We start from the raw sequence: 25,201 nt of genomic DNA on the forward strand, positions 1-25,201 counted from the left end.
ATCTGGTTACTACACAGAAGACTGTGCCTTTCTGATATAATCGCTTACTCAGCATCCTGATCTGCCTTTCTTGTACAGACTCTGCCTCTCAGACTGAAATAGAACATCCTTACCTGGCACCTTCCTGCTGCCAGGAGAGTGGGCTCCCTGATGGTCATTATATCCAGTATGTGTGTAGGAGGGAGGCAGCCAGACCCTGATATATGGGTTTGAGATGCTGTGTCTTTCCTGCTTCTCCCATCAGAGCTGCAATTATCATTTCACCTGCGGCAGCAATGGAAGTGCAGGCGTGGGATCTGAGAACATTTCTGGAAACTTTTCTCTCAGTTGTTAATTACTGGAAACAATTACAAGTTTCTAGTTAGCACCCTTAGGAGACTAAAGGAGTGTTTCCAAGAGCCTTCTTATTTTCTGTGACCACTAATGGCAGACAGGGTCTCACATGGACGACTGTAAGAAATACTGAAATATGCACATGACTGAGGTAACTACGTGGGTCTCTCTGGATTCTTCACTTCCATGAGAGGTTTCTCTAGTACTCTCCCAATTGGCAGTCCAGTAATCTGAACCATCAATTAAAGTATTGGTGGAGAAATGGAATGAGTCCAAATACCTGGGAGGTATACTCAAAGATATAAAAGGGAAAGGAGGAACACGATAGAGAACTCATATGAATCATTAGTACATTAGTACAAATAAGATCAGTTGACTTAGACTCATTTTCATAATTCCATGACAATTATGAAGGAAATCTTGACAGAAAATACACTTTATTCTTATTTAATTCTGTTGGTGATAAGAATGGGATACAGAACAAATGCACAGAGACAAATACTTCATTCAGATTTTCTCAGTTTCTCTTTTATATCCATTTTCTTTTCCAAGAATTGATCCGGATACCAATTGTCATGCTGTCATCATCACTCCCTAGTCTCCTCTATGCTGTGACAATCAATCAGACAATCTTCAGGTTTAATGATGGTGACAGATTTGAGGAGCACTAGTCCGGTATTTTCTGGAATGACCTTTAACTGAGATTAATGTGACATTCCTCTCATGGTTATACGTGGGTTCTGTGTTTTAGGGAGGAAGACTGCAGAGGTATAAGAGCCATTTTCATTTCATCATGTCAGGGGTCCATACAACCAACATGACTCATCACTGTCGATGTTAACCTAGGTCTCCAGGATGAGGTAGGGGCCTCTGATTTGCTCATCAAATGTTATTTTTGTCCCTTTTCACGGTGTACTCATTGAAAGTAAGACACTATGTTCAGGCCACACGTAAGCATGGGATGTTATTTTCCACCTTTTTCATGATAAACTTTTAACACAATTACGTAGAATCTTTCTGAAAAGGAATTCTGTTTCCTCAAATACATTATTTCTTCAACTGTATTTCATTTCAGTTTTCACTGGTACACATTAATTTTTATACTTTGAGTTATAATCCAAAACTGTTTTCTTAAAAAATCAAATTGTCCAACTTGGTGATTGGCAGTTCTTTTAGGTGACTTCTGTGTGTCTCTGATATAGCCCATCATTACGGTTCTTCTTACTTCTTATTTAAAGCATTTCCTATTTTCTACTATTTAATATAGGATTCTCAAGGAAATATATATATATATATATATATATATATATATATTCTGTCCTAGTCCCAGCTTCAGCCATTACTTCACCAAGCAATAGCTACTTTTATTAGTGAATGGTGTGATGAACCACAGTATGCACCATATATGTAGTCATGGCCACTGGTGTCTGAAAGGTGAGGTTGTACACAGGTAGCCCAGGGGACAGAATATCCAGCCAAACATGATATTTCTCAGACTTTAAAATCTGACAGAATTTATCCCCCTTGGATTTCACCTGCCTTGAACAGGTGAGTTTCTTCTTTCTGATTTCCTGTTTTTGGAAAGAGAATATCCATTCTATTTGGTCACACCATTGGAATTTGGTAAGCATATTACGTATCTGCTTTGAAAAAAAAAAAGAAGACAATGGAGGAAACAGCTCCTTGATTTCAGACTATACTACAGTGCTACAGTCACCAAAACAGTACCAAACTGGCACAAAAATAGACACATAGATAATTGGAATAGAATAGAGAGGCCAGAAATAAACCCATGTGCTATTGGTCAATTGATCTATGACAAATAAGGCAGGACTATATAATGGAGAAAAGATAGTTTCTTCAAAAGTGGTGCTGGGAAAACTTGACAGCTATGTACATGTAAGACAATAAAATTATTTCAATGTTTTGTACACTTTAAATTTACACAATGCTATATATCAAATACATTTTAATTTTAAAAATCAGCTGACATAGTTCATCTATTGTTTTAAAATTATTGGAGTATTCTTTTGTTTTTGTGTTTCTTTTTGGAAAGTGCATTTCACTTCAATCTGGTCATTTCCTCATGAAAGTATTTAAATGTTTTAATCTCAGTTCCAAACAACATATTTCTAATAAGTACTACCACCTCTGTAGGCATGTTATCTATAAACTCATAATGGACTGCCAAAGTCTTTACTGAAGGAGATGGATTTTAAATTCCAACTCCACACCAGGTCACTCTTTATTCTGTGAGGACATTAACTGGTTCTGTTTCGTTAATGTCTATTGCACATGCTAACCCATAGTCATGCATACTTTTCTTTATAAGTTCATGCCTGTATAACTTCTAGGAAACTTACTGTAGCAGACTGAAAACTACACACCTGAAGAGCTTAGAATAGGCAGATTGTTTCAAGACTTGATTTTATTATCACATAAATTCTGAACTCATTTTCTGAAAGTATTAGGAAAATTCAATCATATAATTCTTTACAAGATAACTATATGTCATGACACTACTATTACAATTGTTTACTTTGAAGACAATGCTCAGCATGTCATGTTTACTATTCTCTTGCGATTCAAAATTTTAGCTAGATCTCTGAGGTGAAGCCATAAAGAAGGTTGACCACTGAAGAATTGATAATTTGGACTGTGGTGTTGGAAAAAACTCTTGAGAGTTCCTTGGACTGCAAGGAGATCCAACCAGTCAGTTCTGAAGGAGATCAGTCCTGAATATTCATTAGAAGGACTGATGCTGAAGCTCCAATACTTTGGCCACCTGATGTGAAGAAATGACTCATTAGAAAAGACCCCGAGGCTGGGAAAGATTTACGGCAGGAAAAGAGGATGACAGAGGAAGAGATGGTTGGATGATATCATCGACTCAATGGACATGAGTCTGAGCAAACTCCAGGAGATGTGGAAGGGAAGCCTGGCGTGGTGCAGTCCACAGGGTCGCAAAGAGTCAGACATGACTGAACGTCTGAACAACAACTGAGGTGAATTAATGAATGGTCAACTGTACACTTCAGAAATACACCCAATTCACATATTTCTCATAATAGTAGGGGACTTTGTATTCCTTATCCAGGCAAAATATAGCCTGTGTACATTGGAGTCATAGCTCATGAAGAGGAAAGGACTGACAGTCGGGACAGTCAAAGCCAGGATCCCAGTGACGTTCACAAGGAACCAGCTGGGATGAGCAAAAAGAGCCATCGTGAACTGAAAAATGGAGGAAAGAGTATAAAAATAGACAAAAGTGCTCACCAGGAGAAGGATGGTTCTGGTAGCTCTGGACTCAGGGTAGAGTTTGGTGGGGGTATTGGTCCTACGAATGTGTTGGACACGATGCTTATGTCTGTACAGGATGAAAACCATGAAGCCACTGGCCCAGAGCATGAGCCCCAAACACAGAACATCAGGGAGTGATAGCAACGCTGCGGACAATGACTGATGGATTTTGTCATGATGTACAGAAGAACAGTATCCAAAATCCTTCTTGTTTGTGTTGTTTTTGTCATTCCATTTGCCATCTATATGTACAGGAAAAATGAGATTCACCAGCATTTGCAGGATCCAACACAGGAAAAGAGAGGGAACAATGTACTTAGGAGCTTTAACTTTCAGCTCTGCCCACCTGGAGTTCCAGGGACTGATCGTGATCACCTGAAAGACACTCAAGAGGCAGATGCTCCCGATGGACACTCCCCTCCCCACTCTGTGCAGAAAGAAGAGAAGTTTGCAGCCAAAATCACTGTGGATACGCTTCCACCGAAACACTGCCATTGTCTGGGGGATGCCTTTACAGAGGAGGACCAAGGAGTTGGCCACAATCAGGTGCTTAAGAATCAAATCTGTGGACCTTAACCTGGAGCCAGTGAAGTGAAGGATGATATGATGGCAAAAGAGTGAGAAATTCCCCAGGATTCCAACCACAGTCTGCGTTAAGAAGATAACGGCTATTGTCAAATCGCTGCTGGCCATCCTCTCAGTTCACGGTCACTGATGTTTGTCTTGTGAGTCAGAATGTCCTACGTGGGAACATGAGGCATGGGTTACATGCATCACATCAGCTGAAATCCACTATTCTCCATTTACCCTTAGTTCCCACTAAGAAACATTTACTTTATGTTTTTCAGTTACTAGCAGCTTTAAAGAGTTGCATATATGACATTTAAAGAGCATTAATATGTAAAATTAAAAGCTGTAGGCTCCACACATGATCACTTCTACATTCTTCAACAATCTATGAGGCAAGTACTTATGTGATAAGATAATTATACAGAGGATAATTATACAGAGGTTAATGACACCAAGGAGGGTGACACAAGCACAGAGAGGTTGAATATTTGTCAAAATCTGCTCTTAGGACAGAGTGAGGACTTGAAACCCACTGGACTGGTAAAGAAAGTGCATTGAACCCCGACTTTGCCAAAAAGTCAGTTAACTGTTCATATAATAATTCAGATCTATATTTAGTTTTGTTTTCAGAACTTGTTCTTTGATATTTGACTGCTGCTATTTCATAATTTTTATTAAGACAAGATTCCAATTTTGAAAAGTCTTAACCTGTAAGGCACTCTGTATTATAAATGAGGCTTCAGGTGTCTTAGTATATGTACATGCACTGCTGCCTGTCAGGAGAATATGGGAGGAGCCTGCCCCAGGACCAGGTAATGTCATGAAGATGAGGATGGCTCAGAATTAGGATGGAAACAGGAAGTCTTTTGCTTTTATTTCAGAAAAGCAGTTATAATGCAAGTACTCTAGAAACTGTTAAATAATCCCATATAATGTCATTAACTTGGGACATAAAATAGTCATACATGATGAAGTAGTACAAAAGTAAAAAGTAAATTATTATTATTTTCTGGTGATACAGATATCTATTCATTAATAGCAGAGTTAATTGAATATATGGCAATGAATTAGGCTTTTCAAATGATATTAACATACCAGAGATATATATAAATCAGCACCTGCAAGGGATCTATTCTTATGCATTTTATAAATTAAATTACTTGGTATTTAGATTCATATTAAAATACCTTTTAAATGGGCAGAAACAATATGATATATTACTGAGAGCTGCTGCCTGAAACTTGGCATTATGTGAAGTTTCTTTAACTGCTCATTTCATAACATGAAGACTGAAGACAACCTCACCATAATCAATGGACTCTGGATGTTTTCAGTGAGGACACAGTGACTGTTTCCATTAACATCCAGAGTCAGAGAATACATTTCCCTTCAAGCCATTTCCAGTTGCATCCACTTTCTGTACAGAATTACATGATTTTTGCAGACTCATCATACTGTTTATTACCACCCTGGAGTTATCATTGTGGCCTCTCTAGTCATCTGAACATTTAGTCTATGATTCCCCTGAGGCAGACTCAAGAGAAAATTGATTTTATATCTACATTTTTAAACATCTTAAAAAAATCAAGTTTTGTTATCACTTGGACTAAGTCATAACAGCCACTGTCAGTGAGGATTAAATTAAACTCCAGGAGGAGCCAGCAGGGATTGGTTTAGGGTTAGGAGTCCATCTCTCTTTGCCATCTTGGCTCATGATTCAGGATTTTACTATCTTATGCATAGTGTTGGCACTGAATCCAGTTACAACACAGAAGACTGCCCCTTTCTGATATGATCACTCAGCATCTTGAGCTGCCCCTCTTTTACAGCTCTGCCTTTCAGGCTGAAATAGAACATCCTCCCATCCAAGTACTAACCAGGCCCAACCCTGCTTAGCTTCCGAGATCAGACGAGATCGGGCGCGTTCAGGGTGGTATGGCCGTAGACTGAAATAGAACATCCTTACCTGACACCTTCCTGCTGCCAGGAGAGTGGGCTCCCTGATGGTCATTATACCCAGTTTGTGTGTGGGAGGGAGGCAGTCGGTCCCTGATATGTAGGTTTGAGATGCTGTGTCCTCCCCTCCCCTCCCATCAAAGCTGCAATTATCATTTCACCAACAGCAGCGATGGGAGTGCAGGCTTGGGAGCCGAGAACATTTCTGGAAACTTTTCTCTCAGTTGTTAATTACTGGAAGCAATTACAAGTTTCTAGTTTGCACCCTTAGGAGACAACTGGATATATTTGAGAGGCATTTTTTTCCCCATGATCCCTGAAGGTGACAGGGTCTCTCAAGGAGGAAAGCAGGAAATGCTGAAATCCCACACATTAGGGACTGACATAAACCATTTTTTGTCCCTCTGGATTCATTACTTCCTTGTGATGTGTCTCTGCTCTGAAACTAGTACTTTCCTCACCTTCAACCACTGGACCAAACCATCAACAAAAGTACTGGTAGAGAAATGGAATGAGACAAAATACCTAGCAACTATGTTCAAAGAGACAGAAGAAAAAGGAGGAATATGATTAAGAACTCATTATATGGATCACTGGCACAAATCAAATCAATTTAGACTCCTTTTCCTAACTCAATGCCAGTTATCATGGAAATCTTGTAGGAAAAAAATACTTTATTATTATTGACCTCTGTTTGTGGATATGGAACATACACACAGAAAAAAAAAGGATGGGGTCGAAAAGAGTACGTCATAAAATAAAATCACCTAGATCTAATGGCTCGGTGATTTTTAACAATTACTTAATTCAAGAGGATCAAACCTAGACACTAAACAACAGGCTATTAATAACCAATGGATCCATGTGAAATCAGAAGAAAATGAGAAATTACCTTGAAGCAAATAAAAATAAAAGCAGAAAATTTCAAAAACTATTTAACACAGCAAAAGCAGTTCTAGAGGGAAATTGATAGGGATAAAAACCTACCTCAAGAAGCAAGAAAAATTTCAAATAAGCAATCTAACCTACCATCTAAAGAAATCAGAAAAAAACTACACGTAATGTCAAAGATAGCAGACAGAGGAAGTGATACATCAAAGAGAAAAGTTTAAAATCAGAAATCAAAAAACCAATAGAACAAGTCAGTGAAACCAAGAGTTGGTTTTTTGAAAACACACACACAACTGACAAGCCTTTACTGGGGGTCATCAAAAAAACAAAAGAGGTGAATCTGGGACTTCCCTGGTGTTCTAGTAGTTAAGACTTCCAATGCAGCAGGTCCAGTTTGATCCCTGGTCCAGGAGCTAAAATTTTGCTGCCTAAAATCAAAACATAAAACAGAAGCAATATTGTAACAAGTTCAATAAAGACTTTAGAAATGGTTCACATTCAAAAATCTTAAAAAAGAAATACATCTACTGTTTAGTATTAGTCTTCTTACATTTCTTAAGTTGTTTGTGAATTTAAGGTTAGCAGAAAGTTCTATGGCACTCATTGGCGTTGCTGTATATGCCAATACGATCATGGCTGTGGTTTAGTCGCTACCTCCTGTCTGACTCTTGTGATCCCATGGACTGTAGCCCACCAGGCTCCTCTGTCCATAGGATTTTCCAGGCAAGAATATTGGAGTGGGTTGCCATTTCCTTCTGCAATATACAATATAGGATTTCATTTTAAGAATATTAAATAATGTCATGAGTTCACTGTGGGAGAGCTTTTCATTGGTTCCTGGGTTTTTGGAAATAGCTTTCGAATCTGATTAGAAGTAAAGACACGAATGAGTTCATTCTCAGCAGTAAGGAGAGTGCGGATAGTCCATGTCCTGATTCAGCAGTACAGACTCGAAACACATCTGCATGGGATAGTCCCCATCACGTCTTGAAGTGAAAGTCGCTCAGTCGTGTCTGACTCTTTGCCACCCCATGGAATGTAACCTGCCAGGCTCCTCTGTCCATGGGATTCATCACCTCTTAGAAGAAGTAAGTTCCTTGGTGATTTTGTTTACAATACTTTTGAACTTTTGGGAGAAAGTAATGAATGTAGTAACATTGGCTGCTTGCTCTTAATGTTGCTGGACTAAGAGGTGAGTGAAAAGGTTGAGCTCAGGGACTGGAATGCTCCATTCCAGCACTATATAAAGGACCCAAGGCTTCTATGTGTGCCCTGAAGGAGACCCTTACCTCTTCCCATCACTGGGCTGAGGCTTCCCAGGTGGCACTAGTGGTAAAGATCCCGTCTGGCAATGCAGGAGACATAAGAGAAGCAGGTTCAATCCCTGGGTCAGGAAGATCCCCTGGAGGAAGAAATGTCAACCCACTTCAGTATTCTTTGGACCGAGGAGTCTGGAGGTCTACGGTCCATAGGGTCACCTGTGGACACGACTGAGCGGCATAGCATGAATGCACCACTCAGCTGAGATTGCTGAAAAGTAAGCAGAGAATCTCACCCTCTTGGTATTTATTCCAAGGGACAACTCAGGAGAAAAGACTGTGAAGTTAACTCAAATATGTATTGGGAATTCTAGTCATGGTTTTTTGGGTTTTTTTAGAAGGATTTTATTTTAGAATAGTTTTTGATTTACCAAAATGGCAAGACTATACAGAGTTCCCACAGATCCCATACTCAGTGCACTAACTCTGAAAATCTTATGTATGTTGAATTGTCATAATTAATGATTACATTGTGTTAACTAAAGTCAACACTTTTTTCAGATTTTCTCAAATTTTCCTTTCTATCCATTTTATTTTCCAAGAACGCTTCCAGATACCAAATCTCAAGTTGTAGTCACCTCTCCCGAGGCTCCTCTTTGCTGGGACAATTAGTCAGATATTCCTCAGGTTTAACGATGTGACCGATTTGAGGAGTACTAGTCCAGTATTTTCTGGAATGCCCTGGTATGAGATTAATGTGACACTCCTCTCATGATTATACTTGGGTTCAGTGTTTTGGGGAGATGCAGAGACTAAGACTAAGACTGCAGAGATGTAAGAGCCATTTTCATTTCATTATATAACCAACATATAACCAACGTGACTTATCACTGTTGATATTAACCTAGTCTCCTGGATGAGGCAGGGGCCTCTGATTTGCTCATGAGATGTTATTTTTGTCCCTTTTCATGGTGTACTCTTGAAAGGAAGACAAGACATTCTGTGCAGACCACACTTAAGAATAAGATGTTATGTTCCACCTTTTTCATGATAAAATTTTAACACAATTATCTGGAATATTTCTGAAAAACAATTCCACCTGTTTCTTCAAATAAATTATTTCTTCAATTGTACTTCATGTGAGTTTAGACTGATGCACATTTATTTTACACTTTAAGTTATAATCTAAAACTGGTTTCTTAAAAAAAATCAAATTATTCTACTTGGTCATCAGGAGCTCTTTTAGGCGACTCCTATGTGTCTTTGCTATAGCTCTGTCTACGTTTTTTTTTCCCCTCTCTTCTTATTTAAGGCATTTTCTTATTTTCTAGTGGGCTTCCCTGGTGGCTCAGTGGTAAGGAATCTGCCTGCCAATGCAGGAGATGCAGGTTCAGTCCTTGGGTTGGGAAGATCCTCTGGAGGAGGAAATGGCAAACCACTCAAGTATTCTTACCTGGGAAGCCCCATAGGCAAGGAGCTGGGTGGGCTACTGTCTGTGGGGTCGCAGAATAGTCGGACATGACTGAATGACTAAAAAACAAAATAATAAAATTTTATAGCTCTATATGATACTCCAGTAATAATATATAGATATATATTCTGCTCTGTCCTGGTCCCAGCTTCAGCCATTACTCCACAGAGCAGCAGCTGCTTTTGTTAGTGAATGGTGTGATGAAACACAACATGCACTGCACGTGTGCTCATGGCTACTGCGTATTTGAAAGGTGGGGTTGTAAACAGGTAACTCAGGGACAAAACATTGAGACAAATAGGATATTTCTCAAACTTTAAAATCTGATGAAATTTATCCTCCTAGCATTTTTAGCTGCTTTGGACAGATGATTTGTTTCTTCTTTCTGATTTCTTGTTTTTGGAATGAGAATGTCCATCCTATGCAATCTCATTATTGTAATTTGGTTAGCACATTATGTGTCTGCTTTCAAAAAAAGAAGAAAATAGAGGAAACAGGCTCCTTGATTTCAGACTATATGACAAAGCTACAGTCATCAATACAGTATCCATCTGGCACAAAAACAGACACAGAAAACTGGAATAGAACAGAGAGCCCAGAAATAAATCCATGCCCTATTGACCATTTAATCTATGACAAAGAAGGCAGGATGACATAATGCAGAAAAGGTAGTCTCTTCCAGAAGTGTAATGGGGGTGGAATGGTGGGCATGAGAGAGGTTAATAGGGAGGGGTTGTGTAAATACTTATGGCTGATTCACGCTGTTGTGCAGCACACAACACTAACACAACAAAGTAAAGCAATTATTTTCCAATCAAAAATAAATTTTTAAAAAGTGACACTGGACTGCTATGTGTAAAAGAATGAAACTATCTGAATATTTTCTCAAAGTGTATACAAGAATAAACACAAAATAGATAAAGACACCAATATGAAACTAGAAACCATAAAATCCCTAGAAGGAAATATATCCAGAACACTTTCTGTCATAAAAGGTAGCAATGTTTGTGGGAGTCTCTCTTCTAAAGCAAAGGAAACAAAAGCAAAAATAAACAAATGAGACCTCAGTTCAGTTCAGTTGCTCAGTCGTGTCGGATTCTTTGCGACCCCATGGACTACAGCACGCCAGGCCTCCCTGTCCCTCACCAATTCCTGCAGCTTGCTCAAACTCATGTCCATTGAGTCAGTGATGACATCCAACCATCTCATCCCCTGTCATCCCCTTCTCCTCCTGCCTTCAATCTTTCCCACCATCAGGGTCTTTTCCAGTGAGTCAGTTCTTCACATCAGGTGACCAAAGTATTGGAGTTTCAGCTTCAGCATCAGTCTTTCCAATGAATATTCAGAACTAATTTCCTTCACGATTGACTGGTTTGATCTCTTTGCAGTCCAAGTGACTCTCAGGAGTCTTCTCCAATACCACAGTTCAAAAATGAGACCTAACTAAATTTAAAACCTTTTGCACAGCAAAGGAAGCCATTGACAAAAGGAAAAGATAACATCCTGAATCAGATAAAATAGTTTCCAAAAATGTGACAGACAAGTAATTAATAGTCAAATGTATGCACAGTTCATACAACTCAATACTAAAAACAAAAGCAATGTGGTAGAAAATGGGTGGAAAACCTCAATAAACATTATTCCAAAGAAGACATGCAGATGGCCCACAGGCACATGAAAAGATGCTCAACATCATTATCCATTAGAGAAGTGCAGTCAATACCACAGTTATATATCACCCCACATCCATCAGAATGGATATCATCAAAAAGATCACACATAACAAATGTTGGTGAGGATGTGGAGAAAGGAGAACTTTAGTACACTGTGGAAGGGAATGGAAATTTGTGCAGCCACTTATGGTAAGCAGTATGGAGCGTCCTCAAAAACCTAAAAAGAACTACCATGTCAAACAGCAATTATACGCCTGAGTATACTTTGGCCACAACTGAGCGACTGAACAACAATAATATACATCCAAAGAAAATGAAAATACTAACTCACTGAGAAGTGAATGGATAAAGATGTTGTACACACACACAGACACGCACAGAAATACACACACTGGTATACCAGTCAGTCACAAAAGGATTATATTTTGCCATTTGCAACAACAAGGATAGACATGGAAGCTAGTAAGCTTAGTGAAATAAGTCAAAGACAAATACTGTATGCTATGACTTAAATGTGAAACCTAAAATATAAAACAGAAATGAATGAATACAACTAAACAGAAAGAGACTCAGATACAGAGAAGAAGCTAACTGTTGCCACTGGGGAGAGAAAAAGAGGGTGGAAAAAGGTAATGTAAGGATTTAGAATTTAGAATCTATATATAACACTGAATCACATGCTGCATTCATGAAACTAAAATTGTAAATTAAATACAATTAGATAGAAAAAACTTAAATTTAAAAGGACTAATATTTTGTAATAGAGGTGCTAACTGTGGCTAAAACGGCAATCATAATACAATACCTAAATAGATTACCATCTTGTACACTTATACATTTATATAATGCTATATGTAAAATACATTTATAAAAATCAGCTGAAGCATACTTTTTGTTTTTAATTTTTATTGGAGTATAATTTTCTTTTTGTTCTCCTTTTGTTGCACTTCACTTAAATCTGGTCATTTCTACATGAAAATACTTGAGTGTACTAATCTCCAGACAAAAGAGTATTTCCAATAAATACTGCCATCTCCTGTAATGCATGAGACCTCAGTTTGATTCCTCGGTTGGGAAGTTCCCCTGGAGAATGGATAGGCTACCCACTTCAGTATTCTTGGGCTTCCCTGGTGGCTTAGATGGTAAAGAATCTGCCTGCAATCAGGGAGACCTGGGTTCGATCCCTAGGTTGGGAAGATCCCCTGGAGGAGGGCATGGCTACCCACTCCAGTATTCTTGCCTGGAGAATCCCCACGGACAGAGAAGCCTGGCGGGCTACCGTCCATGGGATCTCAAAGGCTGAGAGACTACACACACACATTTGAAATCTCTGATTTTATTTTCTAACACAATTCACTGGTTTCCTTTTCTTTCAAGGGTTCATGTAATTACATGGGGGTCACCAAATAATTCAGGAAAATTCCCTCTCTTGACATCAGCTGATTAGTAAACTTAATGGATTTGACCATGGGCCCAAACTGATTCAGCACTGTCCTTCGTCTGGGGAAATGGACCCACTGTGTGGGGAGGAAAAACACACACTCAGAAGGAGGAGATTCATCTCGGGTCAGACCCACAGGGTTCCAGCGCCTTAGGACGAGACACCACTGCCAACAGAATGGCGATGTTCACTGAGCAGAGAGGAAAGAATGTCTCAAACCGGCAGCAATCCCAGCTCCGCCATCTCCAACCACACCCGCTACCAAGGTAGTAACTGCCCCCACTCTCCTGAGAAAAGAGGGGACCTGCATCCACCTCAAATCCAGTTTGACCACCAAAGGCCACAGACACACACCAGGTATATATGGGCCCACCACACAAGAACATCTCCTCAGGGCCACTCGTAGGCAACTGTTTTACCTAAATTCATTGAGGCAGAAAAAAAAAGAAGCAAAATTAAAAGGCAAAAGTTTAACTACTCGCAACCGAACGACCGGTAGAACAACTCCTGAAAAAAAATAACAAATCAACAAGTTATCAGATAAAAATTTAATAAAAATATGAACTGAATGAAAGGGGAACAGTGATGCAAATACTGAGTATTTTAACTAGGAACTGGAAAATATATTTTTAAAAATATTAGAAATGAAAAATAGCTGAAAGAAAATATACATAGAAGGAATAGAGAGCAGACTAGGTGATATAGAAGAATGCACACATGACCTGGAAGATACAATAATGAAAATTACCCAATAAGAAGAGTAGAAAGAAGGACAATTTTCGAAATGATAGCAACTCAAGAGATCTCTGAGAACAGACCTTATGGATACAGCACAAAAAGGAGCAGGTGGAATGAATTGAGAGAGTAGCACTAACATATATACACTGCCACGTGTAACATAGATAGCAAGTGGGAAATTACTGTACAGTTCAGGGAATACAGCCTGGAGCTCTTTAACAACCTAGAGGGGTGGGATGGGCTGGGAGATGCGAGGAAGTTTCAAGAGGGAGGGGACATGTGTACACCTATGGCTGACTTACGTTGACATGTGGCAGAAGCCAACACGACAGGATAAAGCAATTAGACTCCAATTAAAAAATAAATTATAAAAAAGAGATCTCTGAGATGACGTCAACAGTAAAAGTGAAAGTGTTAGTTGCTCAGTCATGTCCGACTCTTTGTGACCCCATGGACTGTAGCCTCTGTCCATGGAATTCTCCAGGCAAGAATACTGCAGTGGTTGCCATTCCCATCTCCAGGGGATCCTCCCGCCCCAGGGATCAAAGCCAAGGCTCCCACATTGCAGGCAGGTTCTTTACCGTCTGAGCCATCAGGGATTCAAAGTATAAGAGTTCCAGAAAGAAAAGAGATAGGGATGAGGATGGAAAATGTATTTGAGGAAATACGGCTTAAAATTTACCAAACTTGAGGAAGAAAACATATATTCAGATGCAGGAAACACACAGAGTTGGAAAAGATGAACTGAAACAGACCTACACATATCATCCAAGAAATATCATAATTTAAAAGTCAAAAATCAAAAATGAGAGAATTCAAAAGGCAGCAACAGAAAAACAAAGAGTCATCTATAAGGGAATCCCCAAAAGACTATCAGTTGATAATCTCTTCAGAAACTCTGGAGGCCAGAAGGGAGCTGCATGATATCTTCAAGGTGCTGAAAAGGAAAAAGCTGCAATCAAAGATATTCTTTCCAGCAAGACTGTTATTTAGAATAGAACAAGAGAGAAAGAATTTCTTAGACAAGCAAAAATGAAGAGAATTCTTCAATCTAAACCTACACTAAAAAAATGTTGAAACGTCTTTTTTAAATGTAAAAGAAGTTTGAATCTATAGGAAAGAAAATCTGACATAAAGTAAGGCCAATATATAGTAAGGACTGAGGATCAACCACTTAATTCAATACATAGATGAAAAGACAAAGTAATGATAAAAGCAACTACAACTACAAAAGTTAACAGATAAGCAAGATGTAAATTATGACATCAAAAACATGCTGCTGCTGCTGCTAAGTCGCTTCAGTCGTGTCTGACTCTGTGTGACCCCATAGACGGCAGCCCACCAGGCTCGCCCGTCCCTGGGATTCTCCAGGTAAGAACACTGGAGTGGGTTGCCATTTCCTTCTCCAATGCATGAAAGGGAAAAGTGAAAGTGAAGTTGCTCAGTGGTGTCCGACTGTTAGCGACCCCATGGACTGCAGCCTACCAGGCTCCTCCATCCATGGGATTTTCCAGGCAAGAGTACTGGAGTGGGGTGCCATCACCTTCTCCATCAAAAACATGAAATGTGGGTAAAAGGAGGAAAGAGTGTAAATGTGTTAGAATGAATTTGAATTTAAATGATGATCAGGTTAAACCAAGGAGATGTAACTGTAGGTCAATATATATGAACCCCACGATAACCACAAATTGGAAATCTACAATAGACACAGATAAACTAAAAAGAAAGCAACACAAACATACCACTGAAGAAAACCCTCAAACCACAAGGGAAGAAACAAAAAGAAGTGAATGAAGAACTTCAAGCACAACTGAAAAACAAGTAATAAAATGCCGTAAGTACAGACCTATCAATAATCACTTTAAATGAAAATGGACAAAATGCTCCAACTAAGAGACATAGGGGCTGACTGGATTAAAAACAAAAAACAATTTCCTCCAGTATGCTGCCTGCAAGAGACTTGAAAGTGAAAGTGAAATGCTCAGTGTGTCCAAAGCTTTGTGACCCCAAACCTGTAGCCCACCAGGCTCCTCTGTCCATGGAATTCTCCAGGCCAGAATACTGGAGTGGGTAGCTGTTTCCTTCTCCAGGGGATCTTCTCAATCCAGGGACTGATTACAGGTCTCCCTCATTGCAGGCAGATTCTTTACCATCTGAGCCACTAGGGCAGTGTGCAAGAGACTTACCTCAGTTTTAAATCTGCAAAGAGACTGAAAGTGGGAGGAATGGAAAAAATACTTCATGCAAACAAATTATAAGAACTCAGGGGTAGCAACACTCATGTCAGACAAAATAGATTTGAAAACTAAGGCTATACCAAAAGACAAAGAAAATTTATAATGACAAAGGGATCAATACAAGAAGCGACCGTTACAGTCATTAACATATCTGAACCAAATACAGTTCAGTTCAGCCGCTCAGTCATGTCCTACCCTTTGAGACCTCATGAGCGGCAGCACATCAGGCCTCCCTGTCCATGACCAACTTCCGGAGTCCACCCAAACCCATGTCCATTGAGTCGGTGATGCCATCCAACCATCTTATCCTCTGTCGTCCCCTTCTCCTCCTGCCCTCAATCTTTCCCAGCATCAGGGTCTTTTCAAATGAGTCAGCTCTTTGCATCAGCTGGCCAAAGTATTGGAGTTTCAGTTTCAACATCAGTCCTTCCAACGAACACCCAGGACTGATCTCCTTTAGGATGGACTGGTTGGATCTCCTTGCAGTCCAAGGGACTCACAAGAGTCTCCTCCAACACCACAGTTCAAAAGCATCAATTCTTTGGTGCTCAGCTTTCTTTATAGTCCAATTCTCACATCCATACATGACCACCGGAAAAACCATAGCCTTGACTAGACAGACCTTTGTGGACAAAGTAATGTCTCTGCTTTTTAATATGCTGTCTAAGTTGGTCATGGGACTTCCCTGGTGGCTCAGAGGTTAAAGCGTCTGCCTCCAATGCGGGAGACCTGGGTTCGATCCCTGGGTCGGGAAGATCCCCTGGAGAAGGAAATGGCAAACCACTCCAGTATTCTTGCCTGGAGAATCCCATGGACAGAGGAGCCTGGCAGGCTACAGTCTACGGGGTCGCAAAGAGTCGGACATGACTGAGCGACTTTCCTTTCCTAAGTTGGTCATAACTTCCCTTCCAAGGAGTAAGCATTTTTTAATTTCATGGCTGCAATCACCATCTGCAGTGATTTTGGAGCCCAGAAAAATAAAGTCAGCCACTGTTTCCACTGTTTGCTGTGCTGAACTCAATACAAGGAGTAACTAAAAATATAAAGCAAATACCCATACTCATCATGGTAGAAATTGACAATAATACAAAAATGGTAGGGGATGTTAACACCCCAGTTACTTTAATGGACACATCATCCAGACAGAAAATTGGTATGGCAACAGAGATCTTATGTGGTGCAACAGACTAGCTGAATTTAGTAGATATCTCTAGGATTTTACATCAAAAAACAATAGAATACACTTTCTTTTAAAGTGAAATGTTCTCCAGGATACATTATACGCTAAGCCACAAAACAAGTCTTAACAAATTTCAGTGAACAGAAATCATATGAAGCATTTTTTGAAACTGGATATCAAGTACAGAAAGGAAAATAGGAAAAGAACAAACACAGAGAGACTAAACACACTACTAAAAAATGATAGATTCCAAAAAGATATCAAAGAGTAAATCAGAAATTACCAGAAGACAAATGAGAATAAAAATACAACTTTCCAAAACTGATGGAACAGAGTGAACACAGTTGCAAGAGAAAACTTTATATCAATACAAGCCTACTTCAAATATCTGAGAAAAATCTAAAGAAGAAACCCAAACCCACTTAAGTGACCAAATTTCTGGAAACAAACATCTAAGACTGAATCAGGAAGAAATAAACAATCTGAACAAACTGATGATGAGTAGTGAGATCAATCACTAATCAAAACCTCCCAGCAAACAAAGTCCAGGACCTGATGGCATCACATGGGATCCTGTAAAACATTTTTAAAAATAATATCTATCATTTTTAAACTATTCCAAAAAATTGAAAAGGAGGGAACACTCCTAAATTTATTCTATCAAGTTACCTTTATACTGATATCAGTACTAGAAAAAGACAGAAAAGAAAACAAAATTACAGAAAAGAAAATTATAGTGTATTTTCTTTGAATATGGTTGAAAAATTTTCAACAAAATACTAGCAGACAAAATTCACCAATTTATAAAAACTATCATAAATGATTATCAAGTAGCATTTTTCCAGAGATGCAAGGATGATTAAAAATCCATAAATCAATCCATGGGATATATCACATTTAAAAAAGGAAGGATTAATACATGATTATGTCAATAGATGTAGAAAAAGCATTGACAAAGTCTAACATCCATTCACAGTAAAAACTCTCAGAAAAATGGGTAGAGAGAAAATACATCTCAACATAATAAAGGCCATTTATGACAAACCCACAGCTAACATCATACTCAGAGGTGGATATCTGAACACTTCTTCCTCTAAAATCAGAAACAAGAGAAGGATGCTCACTCTAGCCACTCTGGCTTAACACAGCGTTGGAAGTCCTAGCCACAGCAATTGGATAAAACAGTAATAACAGGTACTAAACACATAAGAGAAGAGGTAAAACTGTCACTACTGCAGAGAAATGATACTTTATATAGAAAACCCTAATGTCTCCACCAGAAAACTAATAAATTCAGTACACACACACACACACACACACACACACACACACACACACAATGTGGAATACTCCTCAACCCTTAAGAATAAAATTTAGCTGCTTCTAACATAGATGGACCTGGAAATCATTCTGTTTAGTGAATTAAGTCAGACAGAAAAAGACAAATACTGTATATCATCACTTGACACATGGAATCTAAAACTAGTACAAATGGATGAAAATAATGATATAGAAAAAGACTCTCACATATAGAGAATAAACTAGTGTTTACCAGTGGGGACAGAAAGTGGGAAGGGGCAAAACAGAGTAAAGATTTAGAAGTACACACTACTATGTATAAAATAAATAAACTACAAGGACGTGCTTTACAGCACAGGGAATATAGCCAATAGTTCATAATAACTTTAAACAAAGTAGAACCTATATATTGAACCACAATGTTGTACCTCTGCAACTACTCAGTTCAGTTCAGTTTAGTCGCTCAGTCGTGTCCAACTCTTTGTGACCCCATGGACTGCAGCGCACCAGGCCTCCCTCTCCATCACCAACTCCCTGAGTCCACCCAAACCCATGTCCATTGAGTCGGTGATGCCATCCAACCATCTCATCTTCTGTCGTCCCCTTCTTCTCCTGCCCTCGATCTTTCCCAGCATCAGGGTCTTTTCAAATGAGTCAGCTCCACATGAGGTGGCCAAAGTATTGGAGTTTCAGCTTCAACATCAGTCCTTCCAATGAACACCCAGGACTGATCTCCTTTAGCATGGACTGGTTGGATTTCCTTGCAGTCCAAGGGACTCTCAAGAGTCTTCTCCAACACCACTGTTCAAAAGCATCAATTCTTCGGCGCTCAGCTTTCTTTATAGTCCAACTCTCACATCCATACATGACCACTGGAAAAACCATAGCCTTGACTAGACGGACCTTTGTTGGCAAAGTAATGTCTCTGCTTTTCAATATGCTGTCTAGGTTGGTCATAACTTTCCTTCCAAGGAGTAAGCACCTTTTAATTTCATGGCTGGAGTCACCATCTGTAGTGATTTTGGAGCCTAAGAAAATAAATTCAGCCACTGTTTCCACTGTTTCCCCGTCTATTTGCCATGAAGTCATGGGACCGGATGCTATGGTCTTAATTTTCTGAATGTTGGGCTTTAAGCCAACTTTTTCATTCTCCTCTTTCACTTTCATCAAGAGGCTTTTTAGTTCTTCTTCACTTTCTGCCATAAGGGTGGTGTCATCTGCATATCTGAGGTTATTGATATTTCTCCCGGCAATCTTGATTCCCGATTGTGCTTCCTCCAGCCCAGCGTTTCTCATGATGTACTCTGCATATAAGTTAAACAAGCAGGGTAACAATATACAGCCTTGACCTACTCCTTTTCCTATTTGGAACCAGTCAGTTGTTCCATGTCCAGTTCTAACTGTTGCTTCCTGACTTGCATACAGGTTTCTCAAGAGGCAGGTCAGGTGGTCTGGTATTCCCATCTCTTTCAGAATTTTCCACGGTTTATTGTGATCCACACAGTCAAAGGCTTTGGCATAGTCAATAAAGCAGAAATAGATGTTTTTCTGAAACTCTCTTGCTTTTTCAATGATCCAGCGGATGTTGGCAATTTGATCTTTGGTTCCTCTGCCTTTTCTAAAACCAGCTTGAACATCTGGAAGTTCACGGTTCATGTATTGCTGAAGCCTGGCTTGGAGAATTTTGAGCATTACTTTACTAGCGTGTGAGATGAGTGCAATTGTGCTATAATACTGTAAATCAACTATAATTCAATGAAAAATTCAACATAAAAGAAGAGTTATGCATTGTGATATGTGGTTGTAATGGCAGTCATATTACAATATTTACATGTAACAAATTACCAAATCTTAAACTTTAAATTTACACGATGTTATATGTCAAGTATACTTCAGTTTAAAAAATCTGCTGAAATATATTTTTCTTTCGGTGTGTTTTTTATTGTACTTCGCTTCAAACTGCTCATTTCTTCATGAAAATACTTTAATGTGTTAATCTCCCTGCAAGACTCTAATAAATACTGCCATCTCTCTTAACAATGATAACTATACACTTGTAACTGGCTCCCAAACTCTTACCTGATTTACCTTCGAGTGCTAACCAGAGCATTCTTTACTCTGTGAGGACATTAATTTCTTCAGTTTTATTTATGACTACTGTATACACTGATCCATTTTCATGTATACTTTTATTTATAATTCCATACCTACTTCATTTCTGGGAAATTCATTTTGTTAGACTGAAAGTAACACATTTGAACACTTTATAATAGGCAGATCATTTCAAGACCTGTTGTTTATTGCATAAATCTGAACTCCTTTTCTACAAGAAAACTTCACTGATATATTCATATTACATGACAATATATATAAGAAGACGCTTGGCATGCCCGGTATATTATTATCTTGAGATTCAAAATTTAAATTAGGATTCTGAGAGTGAATAAATGAACTGGCAATGGCTCATTATAGAAATAAATTAAATTCACACTTTTCTCATAATAGTAGAGGACTTTGCATTCCTTATCCAGGCAAAGTAGAGCCTTTGTACACTGGAGTTATGGCTCATGAGCAGAAAGGGGCTGACAGTTGGGAAGCACGCTGCAATGACTATAGTGATGTCCACAAGGAACCAGCTGGGCTGATCAAAAAGAGCCACAAGAACTTGAAAGATGGAGGAAAGAGTATAAAAGTAGACAAAGGTGCTCCCCAGGAGAAGGATGGTTTTAGTAGCTCTGGACTCAGGGGAGGACCTGGAGGAGGCATTGGTCCTACGAATGTGCTGGACCTGCTGCTTATGTCTGTACAGGATGAGAACCATGGAGCCGCCGGCCCAAAGCGTGAGCCCTAAACATAAAACATCAGGGAACGACATCAAGGTTGCATACAAGGCATCTCTGGTTTTGTCCAGAAGAACAGAAGAACAGTAGCCAAAATCTCTTTCCTTTGTGATGTTTTTGTCACTCCGTTTGCCATTTATATGGAGAGGAAAAGGGACATTTACCAGCATTTGCAGGATCCAACACAGGAAAAGAGAGAGAACCACATACTTGGGAGCTGTTGCTTTCAGCGCTGCCCACCTGGAGATCCGGGGACTGATCGTGATCACCTGAAAGACACTCAAGAGGCAGATACTACAGATAGACACTCCCCTCCCCACTCTGTGCAGAAAGAAGAGAAGTTTGCAGCCAAAATCACTGCGGATATGCCTCCACCCAAACACTGCCATTGTCTGGGGGACGCCTTTACAGAGGAGGACCAAGGAGTTGGCCACAATCAGGTGCTTAAGGATCAAATCTGTGGACCTTAACCTGTAACCCATGAAGTGAAGGACGATATTACTGCAGAGGAGTGAGAAATTCCCCAGGATTCCAACCACGGTCTGTGTTAAGATGATCATGTCCATTGTGAAATCGCTGCTGGCCATCCTCTCAGTTCACAGTCACTGGTACTTGTGAGTTAGAATGTCCTGAGTGGGAACATGGTGTGGGCTACGTGCATCGTGTCAGCTGAAATCCAATATTCTCCACTTAACAATAGTTCCCACTTGGGAATATTTGCTTCTTGTATTTCTGTTACTATCAGCCTTTAAAGGGTTCCATGTATAACATTTAAAGAGAACATTTAATCACTGAAGATACTCATGTGATCACTTCTTCATTCTTCACAAATTTACTAGACAGGAACTGGAAGGACCTTAGTTATACAGAAGAGTGTAACCTACACCCAGACAGGTTAGGTATTTGTCAAATCTGCTTCTTAACGCAGAGTGAGGACTGAATCCCATTGGGCTACTCAAGACAGTGGTTTGCGGAACTTCCCAGGTGGTTAAACGACTAAGACTCTGCCTTCCACCGCAGAGGGTCCAGGTTCAATCCCTGGTCCAGGATCTAAGATCCCACAAACTTTGATGCACGGCCAAAAACAAAAAAGAGAGTGCACTGATCACCAGCCATGCCAAATAGCTAGTTAGTTGTGAGCATATACTGATCTAGATCTTGATTAGTATATGATTAATTTGATGTAACAACTTTTTTGATTGTAGACCTGTGGCATTTTGTAATTTTCATATAACATGATTCCATTTATTTATAAAGCTTTATTCTATAGCACCATGTATTATGAATAAAGTCTTAGCATCTTAATACACAAACATCACTGCTGGCAGTAGAATACAGCAGGAACCTGCCTCAGGACAAGGCAATGTCATGATGACGAGAATGCTTCACTGTGAGGATGGCAACAGAAAGACTCTTTTGTTCCTATGATAGAAACACAACTAAAATAACATGTATTATAGAAATGTTTGAATAATCATATGTAGGCTATAAACCGTAGGGCATAAAACACTAGCATGTGATAAAACAGTTTAAGACAAAACAAAATTATTATTGTCCAATCGTATACTGAACCAGTATGTTATTGTCTGAGCCCAGTAAATATATTAGCAATGAATTAATAATTGCAATTGACATTAACATACAAGACATAGAGGCAAAATTTAGCACTTGTAAAGCATGTATTCTTGTGTCTTTCATAAACTGACACACTAGATTTGTTAGAATGGCAACAAATTGGTGTTGGTGTCTGTTTCCGATGTGACCGCTTACCCAGAATCTTGATCTGCCTTTCTCTCACAGACTGCTGCTCAAAGTACAAGGAACATAGCTTCAAGCTGCCAGGATGAGGGCTCAGTGGGACGGTCATTATACCCAGTATGTGTGTGGGAGGGAGGCAGCCAGATTCTGACAAATGGGTTTGAGACACTGCCCTCCCCTCCCCTCCTGTCAAAACTGCAATTATCATTTCATCTGCATCAGCGATGCAGGCTTGGGAGCTGAGAACATTTCTGAGAACTTTTCTCTCAGTTGTTAATTACTGGAAACAATTACAAGTTTCTAGTTAGCACCCTTAGGAGACAATGGGCTATACTTGAGAGGCATTTTCTTTTCCATGATCCCTGAAGGTGATGGTCTCATGAGGAAGAAATGCTGAAATCACACACAGTAGGGACGGACACAAACCATGTGCGTTCCTCTGGATTCTTCACTTCCCTGAGATGCGTCTCTGCCCTAACAGTAGTACTTTCCTCACCTCCAACCATTGAATGGAACCGTCAATGAAAGTATTGGTAAAGAAATGGAATGAGACAAAATACCTGGGACGTATATTCAAGGAGACAAAAGGAAAAGGAAGAACATCATCAAGAACTCGTGATAGGAACCACTGGCACAACTTATATCAATTTAGACTCATTTTCACAATTCAATGACAATTATTATGGAAATTTTGTAGGAAAATATACTTTATTATTATTGAACCCTGTGATAAGAATTGGGTGCAGAACAAATAAATAGAAAAAAGAGAGAGGGTTTGAAAACAGTTATAAAATAAAAGCACCTAGATCTGATGGCTTGATGATTTTATCAAGTACTTAATTCAGGAGCATCCTGGAGATGAAACAATATGCCACTAAAAACCAGTGCATCAGTTCAAAATTTAAAGAAAATTTGAAATGCAGGTAGAAGGCTTCACAAAAAGCAAACACACTGACAACTTGATCATGTACTTCTAGCCTCCAGAACTGTGAAAAAATAACTATCTATGTTTAAACCTCCCAGGCTGTTGTATTTTACTAAGGCAGACCTAAAATGTAATACAAACTGTAAGAGTCTGTCTGTTTGATCCTGGGACTTCCAAGGGTGATCTTGCAATTTATGTCAGAGAAAGTTTTGTCTATGTTCTATTCTAGCAGTATTATGGTGTCATGTCTTCTATTTAACTCTTGGAGCCATGTTGAGTTTATTTTTGTGTATGGTGTGAGGACATGCTTTAACTTCACATATTTACATGAGGCTGTCCAGCTACCTGAGAAGAGTAGAGAAATAACTCGAGAAAGAATGAAGAGAAGGCGCCAAAGCGAAAACAATGCCCAGTTGTGGATGTGACTGGTGATGGAAGTAAAGTCCGATGCTGCAAAGAACAATATTGCATAGGAACCTGGAATGTTAGGTCTATGAATCAAGGTACATTGGAAGTGGTCAAATAGGAGATGGGAGGAGTGAACATTGACATTTTAGGAATCAGTGAACTAAAATGGGCTGGAAAGGGCGAATTTAATTCAGATGACCATTATATGTACTACTATGTGCAAGAATCCCTTAGAAGAAATGGTGTAGCCCTCATAGTTAACAAAAGAGTCCGAAATGCAGTATTTGGGTGTAATCTCAAAAATGACAGAATGAGCTCTGTTTGTTTCCAAGGCAAACCATTCAATATCACATTAATCCAGGTTAATGCCCCAACCAACAATGCTGAAGAAGCTGAACAGTTCTATGAAGACCTACAAGACCTTCTATAACTAACACCAAAAAAATATGTCCTTTTTATCATAGGGAACTGGAATACAAAAGTAGGAAATCAAGAGATATCTAGAGTAACAGGCAAGTTTGGCGTTGGAGTACAAAATGAAGCAGGGCAAAGGCTGACAGAGTTTTGCCAAGAGAACTCACTGGTCATAGCAAACACCCTCTTTCAAAAACACAAGAGACAACTCTACACCAGATGGACATCACTAGATGGTCAATACCAAAATCAGACTGATTATATTCTTTGCAGCCAAAGATGGAGAGGCTCTATACAGTCAACAAAAACAAGACTGGGAGCTGACTGCGGCTCAGATCATGAACTCCTTATTGCCAAATTCAGACTTAAATTGAAGAAAGTAGGGAAAACCACTAGACCATTCAGGTATGACCTAAATCAAATCCTTTATGATTAGACAGTGGAAGTGACAAATAGATTTAAGGGACTAGATCTGATAGGCAGAGTGTCTGAAGAACTATGGATGGAT

At 39.3% G+C, this 25,201-nt stretch overlaps 2 protein-coding genes and 1 long non-coding RNA gene across 3 annotated transcripts in view; 1 reads left to right on the forward strand and 2 right to left on the reverse strand.

The window, feature by feature from the left end:
* The window catches only part of LOC145515200 (uncharacterized), a 141,634-nt gene that overhangs the window by 86,365 nt on the left and 30,068 nt on the right, over window positions 1-25,201 (forward strand). Inside the window, exon 3 of the long non-coding RNA XR_014060746.1 lies at window positions 1,085-1,193. This is a non-coding gene — a long non-coding RNA (uncharacterized LOC145515200). The remainder of the gene's footprint in view (window positions 1-1,084; window positions 1,194-25,201) is intronic.
* LOC145515154 (vomeronasal type-1 receptor 4-like) lies at window positions 3,385-7,084 on the reverse strand. The gene has a single exon (XM_081514879.1). The coding sequence runs from the start codon at window positions 4,324-4,326 to the stop codon at window positions 3,385-3,387; it is 942 nt and encodes a 313-aa protein (XP_081371005.1). The 5' UTR covers window positions 4,327-7,084.
* LOC145515175 (vomeronasal type-1 receptor 4-like) lies at window positions 20,834-21,778 on the reverse strand. Its single transcript, XM_081514943.1, has one exon. It carries the CDS (start codon window positions 21,773-21,775, stop codon window positions 20,834-20,836), a length of 942 nt encoding a protein of 313 aa, XP_081371069.1. The 5' UTR covers window positions 21,776-21,778.

This window comes from Giraffa tippelskirchi, chromosome 7, assembly GCF_054371585.1.
Source record: "Giraffa tippelskirchi isolate mGirTip1 chromosome 7, T2T-mGirTip1v1.2.pri, whole genome shotgun sequence".
In the NCBI taxonomy this organism is placed as follows: Eukaryota; Metazoa; Chordata; class Mammalia; order Artiodactyla; family Giraffidae; genus Giraffa; species Giraffa tippelskirchi.